Source organism: Thermobia domestica, chromosome 11, assembly GCF_964235325.1.
Source record: "Thermobia domestica chromosome 11, izTheDome1.hap1.1, whole genome shotgun sequence".
Taxonomy (NCBI): Eukaryota; Metazoa; Arthropoda; class Insecta; order Zygentoma; family Lepismatidae; genus Thermobia; species Thermobia domestica.
Genome location: NC_137464.1, coordinates 63,725,426 through 63,749,513, shown reverse-complemented (window position 1 = coordinate 63,749,513; position 24,088 = coordinate 63,725,426). Strand labels below are relative to the sequence as shown.

The window sequence follows — 24,088 nt, the reverse complement described above, 5'->3', positions numbered from 1 at the left end:
CACGAGTTAAAAGCTGTTAGTCAATTCTGCACAAACACCTTGCTTTCACCAGTAAAAGCTTCCTTAGAACTGTCCAGTAGCACAGCCCAACGCCCTAATCTCTCTGTGTATCGATTTCTGTATAATCATTGCTGAACTTGGGCAATACTTAGATAAGATGAATGGGAAAGCAGATGGGGTGGTAGTGTTGCTTTTACTTAGCGTTTGTCCTTCCCCTGCCGGTGGCCATGGTCCTGATGCAGTTCCATACAATGCATGTCGTAGCCATACAATGTCGTATTTCATTTGTATAAATTGGGGATAGAACATGTTTTGACTAAGCAGCGTAAATTTTGACTTGTGTTTCGACCTTTCCTCTATAGCAGGAGAAAGCAAAAGTCATAAAACCTTTCGAGAAACTTTGAATTGATGTACCAAGTTACATAGACCTTTTTGACGAACAGCTTTGTAGGTGATGGCCGACCCTTTCCACAAACCCTTGACCTTTAGGTAAATTTAAGCTTCCTGCATTGTCACAACAAACTTCCAGCGGTACTAAATAGGTGGCGCTCGTACATCCTTCTGCCCTTGCTCTTTTGCTCCATAATGTTAACGCATGCAGCTGCCCTTGCGGACAGTTTACAGCCTCAATTTGTGATGGATTGCACGACTCACTGTGATTGGGCCACATGTAACCGTTTCACCGTAACATGCTGAGGTAGTGGATTCTCATAGGCAGCCATATCTCAGATCTTCTTTAGCACAGATCTTGTAAGTTCCACTGATGTCCTCTTTGGATGCAATTTCTTTGGTAATAAGAGTTGTAGAGAAGAATGCTGTGCATAACGTTTAATGAAATCACTAACAGTGGCCCGTCTCATGACAAAGCCATTATTTTGACACTGTTCTACTATGAAGGATATGTTAAAGTTTCCATGGGTCAGAGCCATGACGTATCTTCTTATCGGCATTTTGCCTACTACAAGACCTTCACTCTGCTACATAAGTGAGAGATTGATTCACATTGCGTAAAGTTTTCTTGCTCTGTAAAACCCAATTTGACAGGTGTCACTGTATTCAAGTTGTTTGGATGGAAAAAGGAACCGTTTCTGTACTGGAGTGGAAGGAGGAGTGAACTCAATGCTTTGAACTAACTACACACGTTGTTTCTTGGAGATGGTCTTTTAATTATTTATAGTTTACTTTTATTAGTTATGTTTATTAGTTATTCATTTATTGAATTCTATGATCCATGATTTTGACTGACAAGATAAAAAGAGCAAGTAAAAACAACTGCAATGAAAAAATGATATGAAAGGGGTTATTCGTTGATTTCTAAATTGTTGATATTGGGAATGTTGAATTCCAACTTAAATATAATACAGTGAAACTTGTCTTTAATGGAATCGAGCGAGATTCGTAAAAATTTCAGTTAAAGTCAGGTTTCCGCTTAATGGAAGTAGAATTTTCCTTAAAAATTTATGCTTATAACGGATATACTGGGAAAATATATTGCTGCACATACGTTGTTCAATTACAGTACTTCTTTATTCTACAAATTAATACACAAAATCTTCAAATAAAGCTAATATATGCTATGCACACGTTACCTTTATTTTTTCCAATAGTCAAGTAGGGATTTTTGTATATATTGCTGCTTGGCTGCTCCATTTTCCGCACACACATTAGCCTCAGATACTACACTTTAGTAAATCAGAGACGTTTTTCCGTAAGGAAAATTATCCAGAAAGATTTAACAAAGGAACGAAGAATTTATTGCAGATAATATAATGTATATGTTTGCCCCTCACGTGATGTCTAAAAATTTTCTAAACGCTGCAGTCCGGAACTCAGAATTTTCCGTTAAAGGTTTATTTTGCCTTCCGTTGTCCACATAACACAGTTTTCACTTAATGAAGGAACTTTTAGGCGTTTTTTAGTCCAAAATTCATGAGACTGTGAAATATTTCCGTTTAAGACAGTTTTTTGTCTAATAAAGGGTCCGTTGAAGCCAGGTTTTACTGTAGTAAACAAGGTAAGAAAACTCTTACAGAGAACGTATAACTTCTTAAATATCATTGAATAAAGTGAACAAAACTTTAATATTCTTCATTCTTTTCAGGCTTTAGATGTCTTCAGAGAAGAAACTATGGTTTAATCACCTTATTCTTGCCAAATACCTTGAAATTTACATAAAGAAGAGCCAGATGTATCTCTTCCCTCTCAAGAAAGTAAGCTTTTTCTTTATCTTTTTTTAATTATAGACATTCCTTCTACTTCCATTAAAAGTAAAATCTTGGTTTCGATTACAAGGAGTGTAATGTTTATGTATATTTTTAAAATGTTACTCATATTCTCGAGGATCGCAGCGCTTTATGTTTCTTTCTATTAACGGTTTACTAATTTGTTATGCTCCAATCGAACCACAGGGCCTTCTTGCAATGTCTTTCATGAAATATGGTATCGAGCTCGATTCCTGACGAATGCATAGCATTCTTTTGTTGTCTCACCATCCTGATGCAGTCGGGGCCATTGGATTAAAAGGAAACGAACTCCAGTCCATACAGAACGAGACAACAACGAAGTGATGTGAAGGGCTGACCACACACCAACCAACTGAAATCCGTCTAATCGGCCATAATACTTCCTGGGTTGAAATAATAGAAAGAAAAAAATAGTAGTGATTATTATTCATTTAGCTATGTTATTACTTGGTTGAGTTTAGATTTAGTGTCCCTCTCAGCATCGAAGCTATATGAGACATGAACCTAGAGTGTGATCCGAACCACATGATCTCCAGCCGGGAATCGAACCCGGGACTTTATTAAAATCACTGATTCTACATAGTATAGGGGTTTGGAAAGAATTTAACCACTTTCCAAGAAAAATAGAAAACATTTGAAAATAAAAAGAATGAATGAAATACAATATATTTTCGGTTGTATGATCGGAATGTCTGCTCTTATGTTTGCAAGGATGCAAGGATCTATAATGCAGCCAATGGATGAGCCGAAATCACGCGTATGACGTCACAAAATCAGTAGATGTTCAAAAACAAACTGAGGTGCCCAGTCAGTCAAGATGAAGTGTATTGTTCAACAGGGTCGTTTGAAAATGCATCATGGAGACCACACAGTTGTGAGTGCTTACTCTTTACGAGCTTAAACTGAGACATTCTACTATCTAGTCGCGAAAAACATCAACAGTGCATTTTCGTACCTGTAACTAGGTATTGATAAATGAGAACTACAGCAATCAACAAAAGGAATTTCTGGTGAGTTCCTCAGCAATATTGTGGAAGCAAACCCTGGAAAAAGTATTCGTATCATTGCAGACGAGTTGGACGTAGACTCTTACCAGTGACTTTCGGTGGCTTCCTGTAATCGGTAAGGTGAAAAAGTTGGAGTGGGTGTCACATGAGTCGACACTGGGCGACAAGGATCCTCATCTCGTAGTGTGCAGTTCTCTGAGTGTACTTAATAACCGGGAAGGTTTGCTACATCAGAGTGTCAATTGGATGAAAAATGGCTCTGCTGCGACAACCACAGATGGTCAGAACTGGTTGGATCGTGATCAACGTCCAAACTCACTTCTCCGCCCGCATCATGTTTTTCTCCATCAAGGTGAAACCGTCACTGCTAAACATTATAGTGGAGAACTCCATCAAATCACCGAAAACTTGTCCACAACCATCCAGCAAAAAGTGACAAACTTGATATCTTTTTATTTCACGAAAATGAACTTCCATGTTACCCTCGAAGGATGGTGCAGACTCTCTATAAGTTGAAGTATGAAACCCTTCCTCGTCAATCATATTCTACTGTTCTACTGTATTCGACTATCGTCTCTTCTGGCATCTTGATCACTTCTTGGCAGGGAATCCATGACAATCGGGCGGTGCAATGAGCATATGCATATATACATATGTGCAATCGGGCGGCACATATGTATATATGCATATGTGTGTGTTGAGTCATGACGTCTGTAAGCAGTGAAGTACTTACGTTTTTTTTTTTTTTTCACCATCTTCAAAACAGATATATCGCCGTCGTTTCCATGTTTGGGTGAGTAGTAAATATGATTTATAACAAAAATAATGCGAAGAATTAATCTCGTTTGGAATTTTTGGATTGATCATAAACTATGTTCTCATACTTTAAATTGGATTAGCAATAGAGAAACAAAAGGAACATTATGGGTTTTATAGTTTTAGTTCTTATAAAATTTTGCTTTATATTTTTAGTTCTAGTTTTCTTCCACATAATTGTGAGAATAGCATCTCGGTGGTATAAAATTCTCTTCTGGCTTAAAGTATCGTACTTTAATCTCGGTCCACGTATGTTCAAATTAATGACATTAATCCTGCAGATTCTCCTATTTTCTTCCACTTCCTAACTTTTTCCCCCAAATTTATTCACTTGCATCTATCAACTAAAAATTTTTATTCTATTTTCTTTCTGCAGCACAACTCGTCCCATGGAAAATATCTTGGGTAATATATTAAACAGAATCTCCTTTTGTATTTAGTCATATGATTGGTGTGAACCAGTCCATAATACACGGTCATTTGGAAGCCTCTGTCAGTGTGTCTTTTGTTATTGTTTCGTAGCTTTTGCAACCGGTATCTTCAATTATCTGGTGTATGTACTATAATCTAGGTCTTACCGTAGGATTCTCTCTCTCTCTAAATCCTTCTAGCAACCTTTTAACTAGTCATCATGTCTTCACACCAGATATTCCTTTTCCCGTATCTAATCCTTTTCAATATTTTCTGATTTGTTACTTTGTCCACTCTTGGATTTTTCAAAACAAGTCTGTAGCACGAGTGGTCGAAGTGAGACGGTATGCGGTGGTATGTCATACCGCCTCTGGTTTTTCAGTAATGAGGACATACCGTCTCTGGTTTTTCAGTGATCAAGACAATATTTAAATAGCAGGTATGTTGAGCCAAAATCATAATAAAACATACCGCCTCTGCTTTTTTTCCTCTTCGAAAACTGCGTAGCACCACATTTTAAAGACTGTTATGCGTTTCTTATCTATTTGGCCGAGCATCCAGGTCTCGCTACCATTTAAAAATAAAGGTAGTTAGCAAGCTCTTGTGAATTCTCGTATCAATATTACAGAAAATAAATATATTCTGTTTATTGTTAAAGGTGGCTTTAGCTTGATTTATTTTACTAACAACTTTTACCTTTTACATCTGGTGTTATGTTACAACCAAGGCACGTGAAAGCTGACACACTCTCCAACTTCTCAATAAAACATCTTAACTTTGTTTTGTTCTTGCTTGCTACCATTACCTTTGTCTTAGCTGTCTTAGAGCAATTGATCTTCATATTATAATTTTTGAGTACTTTAACCAATCATATTATGCATGGCTTCCTACTCTTGTTTATTTTCTGCTAACACAGCCATGTCACCGGCACTTCCAAAGAAATCCACTTTCTTACTATGTATTCTCACTCCTTTATTTTATTTTATTTTATTTTATTTTATTTTATTTTATTTTATTTTATTTTATTTTATTTTATTTTATTTTATTTTATTTTATTTTATTTATTTATTTTTTACTTATTTTCTCTCGTAATTCGTCCATTCTATTGAATATACTATGCATTAAATAGAATAGGTGATAAAGAGCCTTGCTTACACCTTACCGGGAACCTCGTAGGATGCCTTACACCTTGCTTGATAGCATCTTCCTCAATATATTCGCCACATCTTATCACAGTGGTTTCATGTCTATACAACCGTTGTATTACCCGCTTATTTCTATAATTTACGCTCAACCTTTTCAGCATTCTAAACATTATTTTCCAATCAACTCTACCAAGTGACTTTTCCACATCGATAAAGGCAATATACGTATCTTTCGTATTCTGTTCTTCAAGATTAAATGCAAACCCAATACTCCTTCGCGTTTCCCTTTCCTCTTCTGAATTCAAATTGATCATCTGAATGGTAGATTAAAGCTTTCTTTCAGTTGCCCATAGAACTTTGGCCGTTAGTATTTTCGTCACGTTACTGAACTCATAGTTCTATATCGTTCACATTTGACGTCAGACGCTGTTTTGCGTAATGATACAGTAAGACACTTTTTAAAGCCTTCCAGAAGTTGTTCTATGGCATAGATCTTTTTGCACCTGGCGAAACAGATCATTATGTATTTGACAACCTGTGTCCTTGATAAGTTTTGTTGGAACGATATCAATACCTACTTTCTTCTGTTTGTTTATGATCTTGTCAAATTCAGCGCGTAGTATACAATGTTCTTTCTCATCGTGAGCAATCTTATCTTCCTCTTTCAGTTCATTCCATCGTAGAACTTTTCGATGTACTATTTCCACTGAATAAACGTATAATACAGAGTACACTCTGTGAGCCACTTCAGTTAAACATCAGTATTCTTTGAATAATATATACATTCAGTACTGAATTTAGATATAGAAGAGAATATAATAAAATATTCTATTGCCGTTAAACCTTACAAGCAATAGACAATGTCCAATTAGTATATAAACATAAGTAAGATTATTCATCAGTAATAATAATCAACCATAATATACAAAATTCAGTGGTGGTTGATGTAGTAACAAAATATAGTAAACTTCGTAATATTACAGAGATGACGAATAGTGCATGGAGTTAGTATCAGAAACCACCAAAATATTTCACTTCCGGCTACCAGTCTGCAATTTTACACAGTTCTTATATGTATACCAAAGAACAGAAAACCGCCGGGAGACACTCGATCCAATGTCCAGAACTCGTGTGATGACGTCGTCAAAATGGGGGACAACTCGATTTTAAAAAATAAGCCATATCTCCGTTATTTATGAACCGATTTTCTTCAAACTTAGCTCATTTTAAAGGAAATTAAATTTGCAATAAAACATGTTACCAAAATATTTCTTCTAAAATTAACCGTTTCGGAGTTATTTAAGAATTTAACAAATTAATGAGTATTTATTGAAGAAAAATATAAAATAACTCCGAAACCCTTAGTTTTAGACGAAACACTTAGGTAACGTGTTATATTGTTAATTTCATGACCTTTAAAATGAGCTATTAACGAAGAAAATCGGTCCATAAATAACTGAGATATCACACGTAACGTGTTAATTATATTATTAAAATGGCAGTCACGACTTCTAACAGATAGCGACAAATTCAGCCAAAATACTTCACTTCCATATACCAGTCCCAAATTTTACACATTATTTATATACATAATAAATAATTTTAAAATATCTGGGAGACACTTATGTTGACGTCATCAAAATGGCAGCCGGGATTAAAAACATAGGTTTGCTTAAATACACTTAACTTCGTTACCAATCATTTTATTGAGTCTTCAAATTGTTCCATTTGAAAGAGCATGAAATAAGCTACACAAATTTTATTCGATTTTAAATGATTTATGGTGATGACAACGTGGAAGGGGGTTAAAATTTAATGTTTTGAAATGGTTGCTGTTGGCTTAATATATTTTGCAATGACATTTCTGTTATTACAAGAGGCGTTAACTCAAGTAAATGCATATTACATCCATTGTAATGTTGCATGCTTGTATAATTTTTTAATGAGTGATTCATCTTTAATTATAAATTATACCACAAAAGAGTAAACATGAAAATAAAAATAGTTATTTACATCTTTTAGTGGATCCAATGCCCTCTTTTTACTGATTGGAAAAAATGAAAAAAAAACTTTTCTTTTTTAGGAAGGGTAACATATATTAACAAGTTTCTCACAATGAAAACATGTACAGTCCACATGGATTATTAACGCGGAAGGCACAACTATTGAAAACAATGTAAACTTTAAACAAAGTGGCAAGTTTGTAAGATTAAACTTAATTTCTGCATTGACCCTCACAACTACAAAGTAAAGTGCAAAGTTCGTGTATTTTTACACATCGACAAATCTGTTTGCACTTGCATGCTATCAACTCTTTTAGCTTTTCCATGGTGAAGTTTGGCCTTGTCGACCAGAGGGGCTCGTAGTCATCTGCGGTCTTCTTCCATCCCCACACACAAGGATCCAAGCGTTGACTGTTCCGTTGAAGACAGTTTGTCCACAAAGAGCATTGTAGGATGGCCCTCTTCAAGTGTTGCAACAGAGCGTTGCTGGTTGGTGGAATATTTTCAATGGGTCTGTTTTGCTGGGCAAAGAGAATCCGCCTGGCCTCATTGACGGTCTCTGTAGAACTTGATGAATGGTACATAAGAACTACAAAGCGTTGAATGAGTAAAAACGTGTCGTCATCTTCAGAGATATTGTCCAGAAATTGAGAATATACCGAAAAAGCTTTGTCTACATCTCGGAAAGTCATCCACGTTTTCCATGCAGTGGTTTTACCAATACTTGCAAAACTTGACACAGTGTCAGCTCCCGTAAATGCATGGAAGAAAGGCAGAAGATCTGGAACTCGTCGTGGAACTTTGTTGTGCAACTCGTGGATCGGAAGGTATTGGAGGTGCTTTCCACTGCCGTATTCCATCTAAAATTCAGTGTATTGAGTCTAGAAAAGACACACATAGCAATTACTACCACGTCACTATCAACAGTTTTCACCATGACCTTAGAACAACCCGAGTATTCCATGGCATGGCATACATGAAGTAGGAGACGGGCATTGGCTTCTTCATGGAATTTGGAAGATATAGCTTCAAATGTCGCCTCCATTAGCGATCCAATTACCGTGTCTCTGTAGGTGCAAATGACTTTTTTCCCGGTGGGAAGATCCATTTTGACCAGGTTTTCAGTTAAAAATTCAAAGATTTCTTTGTTTTTACTGTGAGCAAGGAACTTACTGAAAGATTTGAGGATGACAACATTAGATTTTACATTTATTCTGAGCCTAGACCCTCTCGACTGTCTTATGTCATTTTTTAGGCTTCCTTCTAGGTAGCGGTCAAAAACTAGGTCAACTCTTTCCACAGATCTTAATCTCATTAGAATGTATGGTTTAACAATCTGGTTGAAGTACTCTTGAAATGTCCGGCTGGATTTAGGAACAAGCATATGGATGAAGGCTGCTGCATCGATTATGAGCGAAGAAACTTCGGGCTCATGAGCAGTAGTCACCCGAACTCCACTTGACTCGACGATACAGGACACCATGTCGGATTTTTTTTATTGGTTTTCTGAGCTTATCGCGGTCGGATATTGAAAGTGGACATGAGCTATTTTCATGGACAAAGAACTTTTTGACGTCAATTCCCCTTGATTGACTGGCAACGTACAACTTGACAAAAAGAGCACTGTCTTTTCTCAGGTCTACTATTTTCTGCTTGTCTTTGGACTTAACTGTAACTTTCTTAGCACTCATCAAGGAAAGGTTGTTTCTTTTGATGATTTCATGGATGGAAACTTTTCTAAGGATCAACCGATCTTCGACAAACGTATCAAATTGGCTTTTCTTTGTAGCATTTGCCGACATGACGCTCATCGCATTTTCTTCTGAGAAAATGATTCTACTGCTGTTGACTGTAGTTAACTCGTCATCTTCGAATGGGTTGCCGTGTGATTCAAACACTTCAACAAGGTCAGAAACATGGTTTTCGAATTTCTTATGAAAACTTGGAGTATCTTCATGATGCTCCTCGGAAGTTATGTTAGATTTCAGGTTCCGATCCTTTTCGAATTCTCCAATCATGCGGACAACTTCGGGTCCTGCAACCATCCATTGCAATAGCCCCTCCCCTTGACTTAGACGGGATAGGTTACTTCAAGAATTTTTAATTAGTTTTTGTTCTGCTAATGTAACTGGTCATGTACCATCCTGGAAAATAATCTTTTAGTTTTGCAGCCAGATATATTTCCGTTTTGGAACTCACAGAACATTGTTGGATGCATCTCTGGTAGCTGCTTTAAGTTGTACAAAAACACTGGCAGCCATCGCGCATAGTAGGATCGAGAGCAAACATCCATGGACAAATTTTCTCCAGAGTAGAAATAAAGTCTATCAAAGTTCCCTATCGAATGCTGCGGACCAAATCTAAGAGGAGACATTCTAGCACCATGGTAGTCTTCCAGTACATAAACTGAGCCGACTCTTCTGATCTTCGCTGAGTCCAGTTTTCAAGTAATTCGTCTTCGTTTTCTTTCCGATTTTGGTAGGCTCTTTCTAACAAGATCTGAAGAGTAACAATTGTTATTTCGTGAGCGTATCGTGTTCTCTTGAGATGCAACGCTTTCAATAATGCTTCTGCTCTTCCCGATGTTGTGACACGAGCTTCAACAAGGTTGTCAGTCCATCCACTTTCTTCTAACCATGCACCTATCGCAGACGCTAGGTCCATTTCTATATGGAGACCACCCAACATGACTATGATTTTGTCTTCTCCATATTTATCCGGCATGGCCCATTGAAGAGACTTCAGCAAGGCGTAAACAGATTGGTCAGCTGTAATGATCGGGATTTGGTTCGGATTAACCTTACGAACAATGGCGATACAATATTTGTTGCATGTCGTACAGCCAATGGCGAATTGATGTCTTCATTAATAATTGGAAGCAAGATTGTCATACATTTGTTTCTCGTGGAATTGAACTCTTTCTTGGAGAAGTATGGAACCAACGGTATTAATCCTTCACATCCCGCAAAGCTTCTTCTATCATTCAACCATTCGAGTAGCTCAGGCGACATTTCGGCTGCTAGAGTTTGCAGATCGGTATTTACCGTACTCATTGAAACTTCGCTTCCGAATTTTGGAGTCGGTGGCAATGTCGTATAATTTTCGGGCAGATGTGTTGTTCTTGATTGGAAGTGCAAGTTAAGTTTTACAGACTCCGTAAGTTCCGTGTCCTTGGGCACGTATTGAATTAAAGATATGGAAGTGCCGTGAAAAGCGCTGATAGATGAGTTCGACGATGAGTCATGATCAACGTTGTCTATTGCTGCACATGTGAAGACATTATTTGCAACACTTGGGGAACAGACAAAACCATGTTTTTCAAAATGCTCAGACATTGAGCTGGTCGTAGCATTTAGAACGGATTTTACCCTGCTGTATGAAACACTCAACCCCAAGCGAAAGAGTTTATCAATGTCATCAGCCCTGCCAGTTTGACTATGAAGCATGGGGTCAAGATAGAGAGGTAAAGGTGTTTCTTTTTCCAGAGGGTGACGAATTGACTTTCTGGATTCCTTTCTTGTTCTTTTTATGCAATTGAATCGCACTAGTTGCGCAATAGATTCTGTAGCACTTGACACTTTGATCTGATCTTCCATGTCCGTTCCATCGTCGTCGAGCTCTTCACCTATAGTTGCACCCTCTAAAAGCATCCTGAAAAACATCATTAACGTTGGAGAGACACGATTTCCAGGTGTAAACTCTCCACTGAATGATCCATCAAATTTAAGATAGTCTTGAAACATTTCATCGCGGAGAATTTTTGCTGCTCGGACGAGACACATACCATCGCTAAGAGAATTATTTTCACAAGCTATCCGAATTGCGTTACGGACATCTCCTTCAAACATAAGTACAATATTCCTACCAACCTTGTCCTCTCTCAAATCCGGAATAAAAGTCAGCAGTTGCTCCTTCAAGCGCGTCCTGTTCACATTTACATTTGCAAACCCTAGCTCGTGTAATCGATTCTCAACCAGATTCAGAAGGTTTGCCATACGAAAGACTGGTGCTATTTGGTTGTACAGCGGTGGACACTTCTAAATGGTACACCTTAGCCGTAAATCTCCATATGGCTGTACCATTTAGAAGTGTCCACCGCTGTACAAGTACCAATCTTGCATAAACGTTACAAGCTCACTTAAAAAGGATCCGTAGGCAACTTTGGAAGACTTATCACTGGCATTTTGATTCGCAGCCCTGTTCACTTCGTACTTTCGTAACTAACTTGACATAGCATCGTTTGTTATTCTTCGCCTCTAAAGCGGCAAGATCGCTGTTACTAGTTAATTTCGTGAGTAGTTTTTCATCTCCCAGCAGCAAGGCGTTTTCGTATATATTGGGGCCTATAACTAATGTGGCTGCCGTAACTAACTTTTCAAATTCGTTTTCCTTGGTCTCGCAGAAAATACAGGTAAGTTTGATGTCGGATTTGGATAAATGGGATCTGGTAACTCTGGCTGTAGTACAGCTGGCATTGACGGCAGAGTCCTCTAACATTATAACATCGTTTGTATCTGAACTAGATACATCATCCAACCTTGGTTTCTCTTTCGAGAAAGTCGGTCAATTTTTTTACTGTTGAATCTTGTTCGACATACTTTATGTTATTTTCCCTGATTTTCGATAAATTTGGTAAGCAAGTTTTCAGTGGCCAGGTGGAGGGGTAAACTCAAACTCAGCATATTTGTGCAGATTCTCGACATGCGAAGTATATCCTTGAACTGTTGGTAGAATAAGGGGTTCTTTTGAATGTTTTTGGCAAACTAAACATAGCTTTCAATTAATACCTGGGGGGTTTGAGATCTAGTCTTACAAACTGCTCGCAAATTTCAACTTGCCTCTTGCTCCCCATATACCCTACTATTTTCTGTAGTTTTATATGTGAAACAAATCTGACTATTAAAACTTATCATAAACTATCCGTTTTTCCAAGGTATATAATGTAATGGCTCAGCACTTGGAGGCTATATCTGAATCCAAATTAATAGAAACTAAAAAACAAACTGAATGCACGAATCGCAACAAATAAACAATATAGCGAGCCAAGCCGACACACCACGTTGCAAACATTGTAGGGTAGAATATTTGTTTCCTTTCCAATAATTGCAACAGAAGCAACAGAAGTCACCACTAGCAAAAACAAAAGAAATGTTTTTGCGTTTTCTTCAAGTAGAAACTTCTGCCATCTACTGGAAAAAATGTACTATCTTCTTTCATCCACTTCCAAGTTGTCATCGCCATATATAGTTCATAAACCATTTATCTATAAACTAAATCGAATAACATTTTTGTAGCTTATTTCATGCTCTTTCAAACGGAACAATTGGAAGACTCAATAAAATGATTGGTAACGAAGTTAAGTGTATTTAAGCAAACCTATGTTTCTAATCCCGGCGACCATTTTGATGACGTCAACATAAGTGTCTCCCAGGTATTTTAAAATTATTTATTATGTATATAAATAATGTGTAAAATTTGGGACTGGTATATGGAAGTGAAGTATTTTGACTGAATTTGTCGCTATCTGTTAGAAGTCGTGACTGCCATTTTAATAATATAATTAACACGTTATGTGTGATATCTCAGTTATTTATGGACCGATTTTCTTCGTTAATAGCTCATTTTAAAGGTCATGAAATTAACAATATAACACGTTACCTAAGTGTTTCGTCTAAAACTAAGGGTTTCGGAGTTATTTTGTATTTTTCTTCAATAAATACTCATTAATTTATTAAATTCTTAAATAACTCCGAAAGGTTAATTTTAGAGGAAATATTTTGGTTACGTGTTTTATTGCAAATTTAATTTCCTTTAAAATGAGCTGTTTGCAGAAAATCGGTTCATAAATAACGGAGATATGGCTTATTTTTTAAAATCGAGTTGTCCCCCATTTTGACGACGTCATCACACGAGTTCTGGACATTGGATCGAGTGTCTCCCGGCGGTTTTCTGTTCTTTGGTATACATATAAGAACTGTGTAAAATTGCAGACTGGTAGCCGGAAGTGAAATATTTTTACGCTAACTCCACGCATGCTAAACTATATATTTTAGGAAGAAAAAAGAAAAGAGTGAGTGTCTATAGAACCTTACCCCGAGCTGACACTCACTCTTTTCTTTTTTTTCTTCCTAAAATATATAGTTTAGCATATAAGTCCATATGTTAACTAATGCTACTGAATACTTTGTACTAGGTACATACTTAAGTGTTCTGTGGTAAAAGGCTACGATGTCATGGGCTCATAATATTGATTTCATGGGCTCATAATTTCTCACCATCATCTTTGTTCCAAAGTTTATAGATGTGAAATGTAAAATTCAAACAAATAAAATTAGTTAATATTAAAAATAATAATTTAACCGAAAGAGGTATTGAGAGTACGAAAGAGGTTGAGAAGTGCCAAAAAAAATTGGGGGAATAATCTACAGATATAGTTTTTAGGGCATTATTGTTTAATAACTTTACCTGGCCTGCAGAAAGCTACTCTTTGTACTTGTAATGTCTGAATTTCTCAAAATTTCAGCCTATGTTAGTGAATATATTATAATCATAGTGAATAGAGTGGATTGTCCAGACATTGAACTACAAATCCTTTAAAACATTCAGTGATTTATTATCCTGGTTTGAAAAAGATTTGTTCGTGAAAAAATAAATTTATCTTTTTCTCTTGGTTTTCTTTCAACGCTTTTAATTATAATCTGCATTAGTTCTTTGGCCCTTCTGATGATAGTTTGTATTAGGCAACCTTAGTTTGCAGTTAATAAAATAATATATAACACATAAATAAGCAAGCAATTGTTAATTTTTACATGTATACTATACAGTATATTATGTATGGCTTGAATTAAGAATAGATTCCTATTGTTTCTATTTGTTTCTCATTATAAATGTGTTTAATAGTTCTTAATATTTGGCAGTTAAATCTATTTCTTTTCAAATTTTCAGATCACTAGGGGTATGCAGAACTGATTTTAGGTTATGTAGCTTTGATTAAATGGGATGGTCGGATCAATGGGTGGGTGGGGATAGTGTACCATCAATCTTCAGAGACTTCAAAGGGTCAAAGGTGAAGATTGATGGTGGCTGGATTAACAGGCAGGGGAGCAGGCAGTGGAAGGAGGGCGTTTGGGCCGCTGGGCAGACGGTCGGATGTAGTTACGTCTTTTTTTTTCAAAATCGGCACTTTACATATTGATCTTTTTTTTTATTTGGGTGGCATTAGATTGGGTGCGTGGGATGTCTTACAGAGGCAATGCCAATTAAATCTAAGAGACATCCCAATTAAGAGGCAGACCGGTATTACTGACACACACACATCTACACATAAACATATACACTTACGACACCACTTCCATGCACGTATACACACGTATATATGTATAAATATATTAAACTACACGTCCCCATCTACATCACTAACACCCCCACCCCCACAAATACCTACTCATCCGCACACACACAAACATATATACACATATAGATAGATAGATAGATAGATAGACATATATGACACACACACACATTTTGACGCCGGAGATCCGGGTCCGATGCTCGGGAGGAGCTCAAGTTATTTAGCTCTAATGTTAAACTGTAGTCCATGTCTCATATAGCCTCATTGCTGACGAAAGAATGCTCAAAAATCTAACACACACACACACACACATTTGACACTGCGACACCCACATCCATTACGTCATTTCTAGAAGATACTTGTTAACTGAATCCTGGGGATATCCAAGTAATCCTAACTTTTTCGATGACTGTGCCTTACAATTTCTTGCCAACAATAATCAAACATTAATATCATTCCAATCGCACCTATAAAAAGTTATGAACTTATTTTTTAAAAGTGAGTCTGCTTCTTACAGTTTTTCTCTCCATTCCTAAAACCGTACAAGGACACCATTCAATTTACATAGTATAGAGAAATGATGTCGTAAATCAGTCTTCTCTTTCATCCACCAAATTCCATAAATCACGTATAAATCATAACCTGTTTTGATCTTAATTTGAACTTCGGAAACAGTGACAACCGTCTGATCCATTCTTTACCAAATCCAGTGTTATTCCCATCATTATGTTTTTAACATGCATTTGTTATCCTTTTTTATTATATCCTTTATAATATCTATAATTGTTTTTTTCGTTCTCTCTCTACAACTTTTATTCCAAATGAATTAGGTGTTTAGTGTTATCTTCTTTTGTTTCAATTCCTTTGATATAATCACTTTTCTATAATTTATTTTCCAATTCTTTTACCTCTTGAAGCTTTCACCATATCTTTCTTTTAATAATAATCATTTGTTTCTACATCTTTTTTTTATCAAATTTCTATCCCGCTCTTCTTTCATTCCCAATACTCTGTTCTTTTCTAACTATTCGTTTCATTTACTCCGACATTCACCATAATTCAATAGTTATGTTGGAAATAAAATACTACCTTTGTGGTTATATTCATAGATATGTCTTTGATATACTTCAATATTATAAAGCTTATATTTAACTTTTTACAGCTGGTATGAGCGTTTGGCTTTTCAATTTACCGCCAGTGTGCCACATTGACTCATACCGGCTTAATTCAATCACTGCCTTTTTCATCTCGTATCGTAATCTCGACTTTAAATATTTCTACTCATCAACATGTATACTACGCATAATGACACCCTTTCATACGTAAAAGTTATATACATAGTAACAACTTATTATTTTCAAGTCTTTTTCTTTCTTCCTTAATGACTGATACTACATGAGACGTGGATCTATAGCTTAACATGAAATCGAAACCATTTGATCTTCCACCGATAGTGGAACCGGAGACACCTGCAATTTGTAGAGATTTTTAACTTTTTTTTTAGTTTAACGTCCCACAATTATGCACTGAGGCTAAGGAAGACGGTGATGATGAGATGGATGATAATGATGAAATGACGAAAGTGGGAGGAAACGGAAAACACCGAGAAAATCCATGCACACGGTGTTTGTCCATCATATAGCTTACTTGGCTGGAGCTGGGGTTGACCCAAGGACTTACGCATCAGAAGTGAGCGCTCTAGCACTGAACCTCGCCGCATTCTTTTACATAAATACACTACACTACACTGATATTTCCAAATACGCGCACTCTAGCACTTCAGTTCGTAAGTAAGAGGGAATACCCAAACTAACCAGAATTGCAACACAACATGCACGCATTTTGTGGTTACGGAAAGCATGTCACTAGCCGAGTGGCGTCACTTCTGTGTGGAGTTGGAATTGTTTATCATTGATATTGCGTTGTGTATGTTATTGCTCATAGCGTCCAGTGTGATGTATGACTACAAGGACTGAAGGGTGAGCCTGAAATTTCGTTGTTACTCGACGACTGTTACATTTCCTTGATGAGTTCATCCACTTTAGCAACATGCTGGTCTGTAACACGCTTCGGTGCACCATCCTGCTTGTTATTCCCGAGCGACGTCCGTTCTTCGCGAAAGCGCTTGTTCTACTCATGAACTTTGGACGGTGATATACTGCCTTCTTTTCTCTTTTACTCTTTCTCTGCTTATGTGGGATCGATATTTTTGAAAATTTGATTCACCCTTACTCAGTTGCAAACCCCAGTCTCTATTAACCTCTTTTCTTCTAAGTTAGGAGTTATACAATCTATCCATCTTCCTTTTGGTCTTTCTCTTCCTCTTTTGGCTTCTGCTTCCCCATTTTCTTATCGACATAATCTTCCTTTTCTCTCATAATATGACTATACCACTGGAATCTTCTCTCTCATAATTTTTATTTATTTATTTATTTTTTTAGATATCTCAGTCTTTTTAAAGCTATCTGTTATTCTTTCGTTTATGATCTTGTCCAACATTGATCGTTTTGGTAACACCACAATTCATCTGAGCATTTTCGTATTGGCCACGTCTAGTTTCTTCTCCTACATCTTTTTTGATTTCCGAAGTCCCTGTTCCATACAATATTGTGAGTCTTATATGCTTGTAGGCTCTTCCTTTCACATTGAAACTTACTCTTTTATTACAAACAATACCTGAGATCTTCTTCCATTTCATGTATCCCATCTTAATTCTCTGCTCAACTTCCGCATCTAAATTACTATTATTATTCACTGTGGAACCTAGGTATTCAAATCTGTTTACTTTCTTTACAACCTGTCCTTCCCTCTGTACGGTTTCGTATCCATCTCCTCCAAAGTTCATATATTCAGTTTTCTCCCCACTGGTTTCTGATCCTCTATCCTCAAAGGTCTTTTCCACTGTTCCAACTCTTTTCTGTTGATATTATATTAAACAGTGTCATCTTCATATAGCATACCCCAAAAGTGATTGGTCTTTCATACCTTCCTTATATGTATTTTGGATGAGGCGAACAAATTTTCTGGTATAACTCTACTTCTTATGAATCTTCAGATCTCTTTACGCCATATACAGTCAAAGATTTCTTCAGGTGGAAAAACACTACATGTAGTTCTTTCTTCTTTTCTTGATATTTTTCCATCATTTGTCTAATTGCAAAAATCATACCTGTTGTTCTTCGACATCCATCAATCTGAATTATTCCTCTCCTATTGATGTCTCCTCCCGAAGCCATCTCTCATGGATTCTTTCCCAAATCTTCATTTTATGGGACATTAGCTTAGTCCCACTATAATTATCGCAGCCTTGAATATCTTCCTTCTCCTTGAAAATTGGTATTATTATATTCTTCATTCTTTGGGGTATTCTTTCTTCGGCAAATACCCTGCATCAAATTTGACAATATACTTTTCCGTCTTCGCCGAGGCATATCCATATTTCCATAAGTATTTCATTCGGGTTGGTTGCGTTCTAATTCTTTGATTTGAGTACCGCTTATATTACTTCTTTTTCCCTTATGTTGTCTTCAACCCCTTTGTTTAGTACACTGTTCTTCAAGATTACCTTCAAGTTTTCTTCATTTAAGAGCTTTTTATAGTAGTCTCCGATCTTCTTTTGACTTTATTCTTCCTGTGGTACTTCTCCTTTTTCATTCTTTATCTGTAAAATATCAGAAAAATATTCTGTTTCTTCATCTCGTTCCCTGGCTATCTATAGGAGTTCCCTCTCATTTTTACTAGTTTCAAGTTCTTCGTACACTTTTCGCTAGGCGTCTGACTTTGCTTTATTCTACTCTGTTTTTAGCTACTGTGTTAGTTTCCAGAATAGTTCTCGATCCTCGTTAATTCCTAATTTATCGTATTTTACTTTCACATCTCCTTTCTCTTTGATTGCTGTCTGAACGTCTTCATCTCACCACCAAGTGTGGTTTATTTACTAGAGCACCTTTCTCTGAACTTACCTAATACTTCTTCCCCTGTCTTTTTAATGACTACAGTATTTATCTCCCACCATTTGCTGGCACTTTTCATGGGTTGTATTTTGTGTAGTAAGCTTCTTTGAACTCGCACCTTAGATTTGGATCTATGAATTTCTACTACTTAATGTTAGCTGTAGTTCTCTTAGCGATTCTTTTCATTTTGCATTAGAATTGGAATCAAGTACTGGGATTCTGTGATGTACTGCTTCTTTGTGGTTGATTTTACAATTCTTTGCAAGTTTTCTTCTGCATAAGAAAGAATTTATTTGGCTCTCCCTTGTTTTGCTTTTATATGTAACTAATTGCTTTGTATTCTCTTGGAATAATGTGTTACATATATAGATAGTATAATCACATGTCTGTGCAAAATTTAATATTCTCATCCCTTACCCATCCCTTTCTCTAGCATTCCAACCTTAGTGGACTTTTGAAGATGTAACTCCTCCTCTGCATCAATATACCCGTTTAGATCGCCAATTATTGTTCCTTCCTTTGTTATGTTCACTCCAAATCATTCCAGAAAGTGTTATTTTCTTCATCTTCGCATCCAACTTGCAGATCGTACAGGCTCATAATACTAAACATTTCTTCAAGACGCGATTTGACACTAATTGTTCTATCACTCCCATTTGCACCAACTATACATTGAATTAGCTCACTAGTCAGGACAATTTCTGCTCTCATTTCTACCTTGTTGAGTTTCTCCACCATGCAGTAGTTTATATCTACTTCTTAGGTTCTTCGCTGTATATCCTCTCCATCTTGCTTCCTGAAAAAACAGTGCTTCTATTCTTCTTCTTACCATTTCCCTTCCTCTTCTGCTCATTGACCCCACATTTAAGGTTCCTATTTGTAAATGGAGTAGCTTGTTGAACAGTTCTCGCGCATTACTTGGTGGCCGTTCCTCATTTCTTACAGGAGGCAGGCTTTTACGCGTCGCTTCCGGAGAACACTATTATTTTCCTAGGCAAAATGTTGGTTTTGGCTAGGCAATGTGCTTTTACGTCCGGATGCACTTCCTAACGCTAATCCTCACCATTTATCCGGGCTTTGAATCGGCACTAATTATACTGGTATGCGCCCCCAGTAGTTGATTTAAGAGTGATATTCCGTTTTCCCCATAAATCCTTTCCGTCCTCTTTATTTCTTGTGGTCATACATCACAATAATCGCAGAACATTAAGAGTAGGAGGATACACAATGTAGTATCAAGAAGGAACCACTTCACAAAGACTGACGCTACTTATGACATTGGCGAGGAAACCCCAAGCTATAATGTCTAGCGGCACATTCCGTAACTACAAAACGTATCCATACTGTGTTGTAATTCCGGTTACTTTTGTGTACCCTCTCCTATTGCTGATTGTTATATGAACAATTACACTTACACGACACCATACCTTACCTGTCTCTCCATATGTTATGTATGTTTCTTCATAGCTTATGGCATTTTTATCAGCGCCCTAACACTTGGTCTAATGCCTACATTTTCATCTGACCCGATGTCCTATGGCCCAGATGTCTCTCCTGAAGTTTTCGCGCTCCTCTGTCTGTCTTCCCCCTATCTAACCATTCTTTCAGCCACCCCATTGAAGCTGAAGGAGGAAAACTGTTCTAAAGTTGGCCTAATGAAAAGGAATACTGAAATAAAAGCAATGGAAGAAAAGAAGAGGATCAATGCCCAAGAGAGGAAATACCCTTCCATTAAGAAGATAAGTCATGCTAGAAGAGATTCGTGATTTAAAGCCAAGTTGAAATGGTAATCCAAGGAGAGGGAAGAAGATCAGCGAAGTACTAGTGAATGGAAAGCTGTATCATCAATAGAATGAAAAGAACATTTAACTCAAAATTGGATAGATTTGCTTGTCAAGAACATCAATTATCTAATATATTTATGTTTTATAAATAAATGTCTTTGCTTTCAATCTAACGGGTCTCTTTTAATTTCTTCAGCTTGTTTCTTAAAATATGTTTCTTTGAGACATGTTTTAACGGTGTTGAATACCTGCGCCATCTTTATTTTTAGTCCAGTGATTTTTACGGGGAAATATTGTTTCTTTGTTTGAAGTGAAATTTAGTTTTTAGTAGTATTATTATATTGATTTCTCTTTGAGATCTACTTAACTTGTGAAAATTAAGTTTTATAATACAACTAGCTGAACCTGCGCTGTCTACTCAGCGCATCGTTCTCTTATGACCATGAATCTCCTTCCCACTGTGCATCTCTTCTTACTTACACAAGTAAAGGGTAGGAGACTTGCAAAGGAAGTGAATTGCTATGTGTAGATGTTGGAGTGAGTTTGTGTCAAATTTCTAGAAGAAACACGATATCAAGTGGAAATATTTTTTCTAATAAATTCATATCCGTCCGAGTACGCCTCATTGAGTCTCTTGAGGCCTTTGAAGTAGGGATAGCCAGAACCGTTCCTGGCGTAACCGGTTTTCGGCTCTAAATGGATTCGGTTCTAGAAGATCCGGTTCCGGAACCGGTTTTTCGGATCCAGGATTGGCACCGGTTCTGAAAACCGGATCTGCAAGAACCAGTTCGGCGGAACCAGAACTTTGTGGCCATCCCTACGCTAAACCCGAGCTGCTGGCAGGCTGTGAACACTATGCTAGATGAAATGGTGAAAGCGACAGGCAGGCACCCAGGCGGCGGCCCCTTGTCTCATTTGGCTAAACAAACTGGGTAACTGACAAACTCATTGGCTAAACAGGCAAACAGGAAAACTCATTTGGCTAAACATCACTGGTGGACCAACATTTTTTCTGGGGAGGCACAAACGGGTCTGGGCGGGGAGGGCACAAGCGCGTGGTCCTCTTTGCAGTGTTTTGAAGGTGAACTTTGTGCCACCTTTACAGGTCTTTGAGGGCTTTCGAATCCAGGTCTGGAAACGTTTCTTAATATCCGGTTCTGGAACCGTGTTTTCAGATCCAGGTCTGGAACCGGTTCCTAAGATCCGGTTCTGGAACCTGTTCCGGAACCGGAATTTTGTGGCAATCCCTACTTTGAAGTTACCAGCATACAATAATAGGTTTTGCTACTCATATTAAGCAAAGCGCCTGCAATATCCGTCAACCCGCCATACGTAACTTCACTACTGGTTGCCTAACACCGTAGTTTCGGCCTGGAACAATGTTAATCTTATGGGCTCAAAATGGCCCCTAAAATGTTGAATAGACCAATAACGATACGGTTTTTGAAAATTTGAATAACTGGACAATCTACACAAAATTTGGAATCGACCAGTGAAAAAACGGCATGTTTCTAGCACTTGTGGTTTTCGAGATCTCATTGTCAAAAGGATTGACGACAAACATATAAACCTAGCATTATAATATGTAGACTAGCTGAACCTGCGCTTTCTACACAGCGCATCACTCACATATGAGCATAAATATCCCTCTCATTCCTCACATCATCAGTACATGTCCCTTTACAGACACAAGTGAAAGACGTCTTGATAAAAAAATCGGCAAGGCGTATCATAAAGGGGAGATTTTATCGATTATTTTTTCTCAATATCTCGCACCGTTTGCAAGATTTGAGCCTACTTCCGGTTGGAGTTTCTAATTCGTGCATGACCAGTGTTTTCTTTTTTCTTGCATGCAGCATGTAATAACCAAATACATTACATACACAATTAATTATAATGGCAGTTATATATGGTGTTCATTGGAAAAAACACTCCAAAAATAAAGATTCATCTTACACTGGAGAAATGGTTATCTTTCCTTTTTCATTATTATTTGGCCGTGAAACAATAAACACCTGTGACATATGCAACCCCTATATACAAGAGTGTGGTGTTGGAATGTATAATGCGTAGGATATGATGCTTTAGTTTTTTTTTTTAATTTCAACGCTTCCAGTGCACCCTTAAAAATGTAATAAAGAAATAATGGCCATGTTTTTTTTAATATTCAATAAGAACTGGACAATCTACGCAAAATTTCCAATCGATCAGTGAAAATGTCATCTTTCTAGAGCCTGTAGTCTTCGAGATCTCATTGTCGAAAGGATTGACCACAAACAAATAAACGTTCACAACATATAGTTTAAAAGAACTCGGAAGATGGAAGCACAATTTACATGCATTGATATTAGAGAAGGCTTATTAAAATATAAAGGCTTTGAACAATAATTTTAAAACAAACTTTATAAAAAAGATCTAGTTAACTAATTTGTTTAAAGTACACACACTCAAAATGTTTGTCTCAGTTAAATGTGAAATCACACATAACCATAAATGAAAGATTCGAAAGCTAAAGTTATAGATTGGAGCTCAGTCGCTTTTAATACAATTATTTTGTCTACAACTTTCTGCCACTTATACAGGTTCACATGCACACTTTTCCATAACATCTACCAAAGAGATCCAGAATGGCAATCTCTGTAAATACAAAACCCATCCAAACAACCTTTCTCATGTTCTCAATCACCATGACAGTCACCTTTCTCTTCCTTACCATTCGATCTCTTCTCTAGGAATGCGCACGAGTCGAGACATGTCTCGAATCTCGACTCGAATTTGAGTCGAGACACACTTTGTAAAACTCGAGACGAGTCGAGACAAACGCATTTCTCGATTCGAATTTTCGAGTCGAGACAGCTCGTAAAAATCTCGACTCTACTCGAATGTCTCGAAAATCTCTCTATAATTTTTAATATTATTTTGAAGTACTCACTCAGAAACACTCGGTGCGAGAATTTCGGAAACTGCAGGACTTGTCAGGTGTTCGAGTAGTGCTGTGGTGATTGTCTTCAACAAGTGGCGAAACCAAGGGGAAAAGCCGTCCAAATGTCAAGGGGTTGGGCGCCCCCCACCTCATTACAGATGTCGGACGTCGTCGGGCAGACTGGTAAAACAGGACAGGCAGCGAACTGCGTCGGAACTAAGATCAGAGTTTAATGCTGGGCCAAGTACAAATGTGTGTGAACTAGTGCTGTCAAATTTCCAGAAATTTTGAACCTGTTTTTAAAAAACTTTTTGTTTTGATTTTCCGGAAAAATTGAAAAAAAATTAAAATATTTATATTAGGTTAATTTTACTAGTAATGATATCTTTTTTTTCACACACGTGAAAAATGTAAGTTCAAAAATTTCAATATTCCGAAGATTAAAAAATAGA

General features: G+C 37.1%; 1 protein-coding gene across 1 annotated transcript; it reads right to left on the bottom strand.

Moving 5' to 3' along the window:
- Positions 1-17,437: 17,437 nt before the first annotated feature.
- On the bottom strand, positions 17,438-20,373 carry LOC145665151 (uncharacterized). The gene is made up of 2 exons (XM_081732430.1): positions 20,362-20,373; positions 17,438-17,893 (listed from the first exon to the last, which is right to left on the bottom strand). The coding sequence occupies exons 1-2, from the start codon at positions 20,371-20,373 to the stop codon at positions 17,438-17,440; spliced, it is 468 nt and encodes a 155-aa protein (XP_081588556.1).
- Between the last annotated feature and the right edge of the window lie 3,715 nt (positions 20,374-24,088).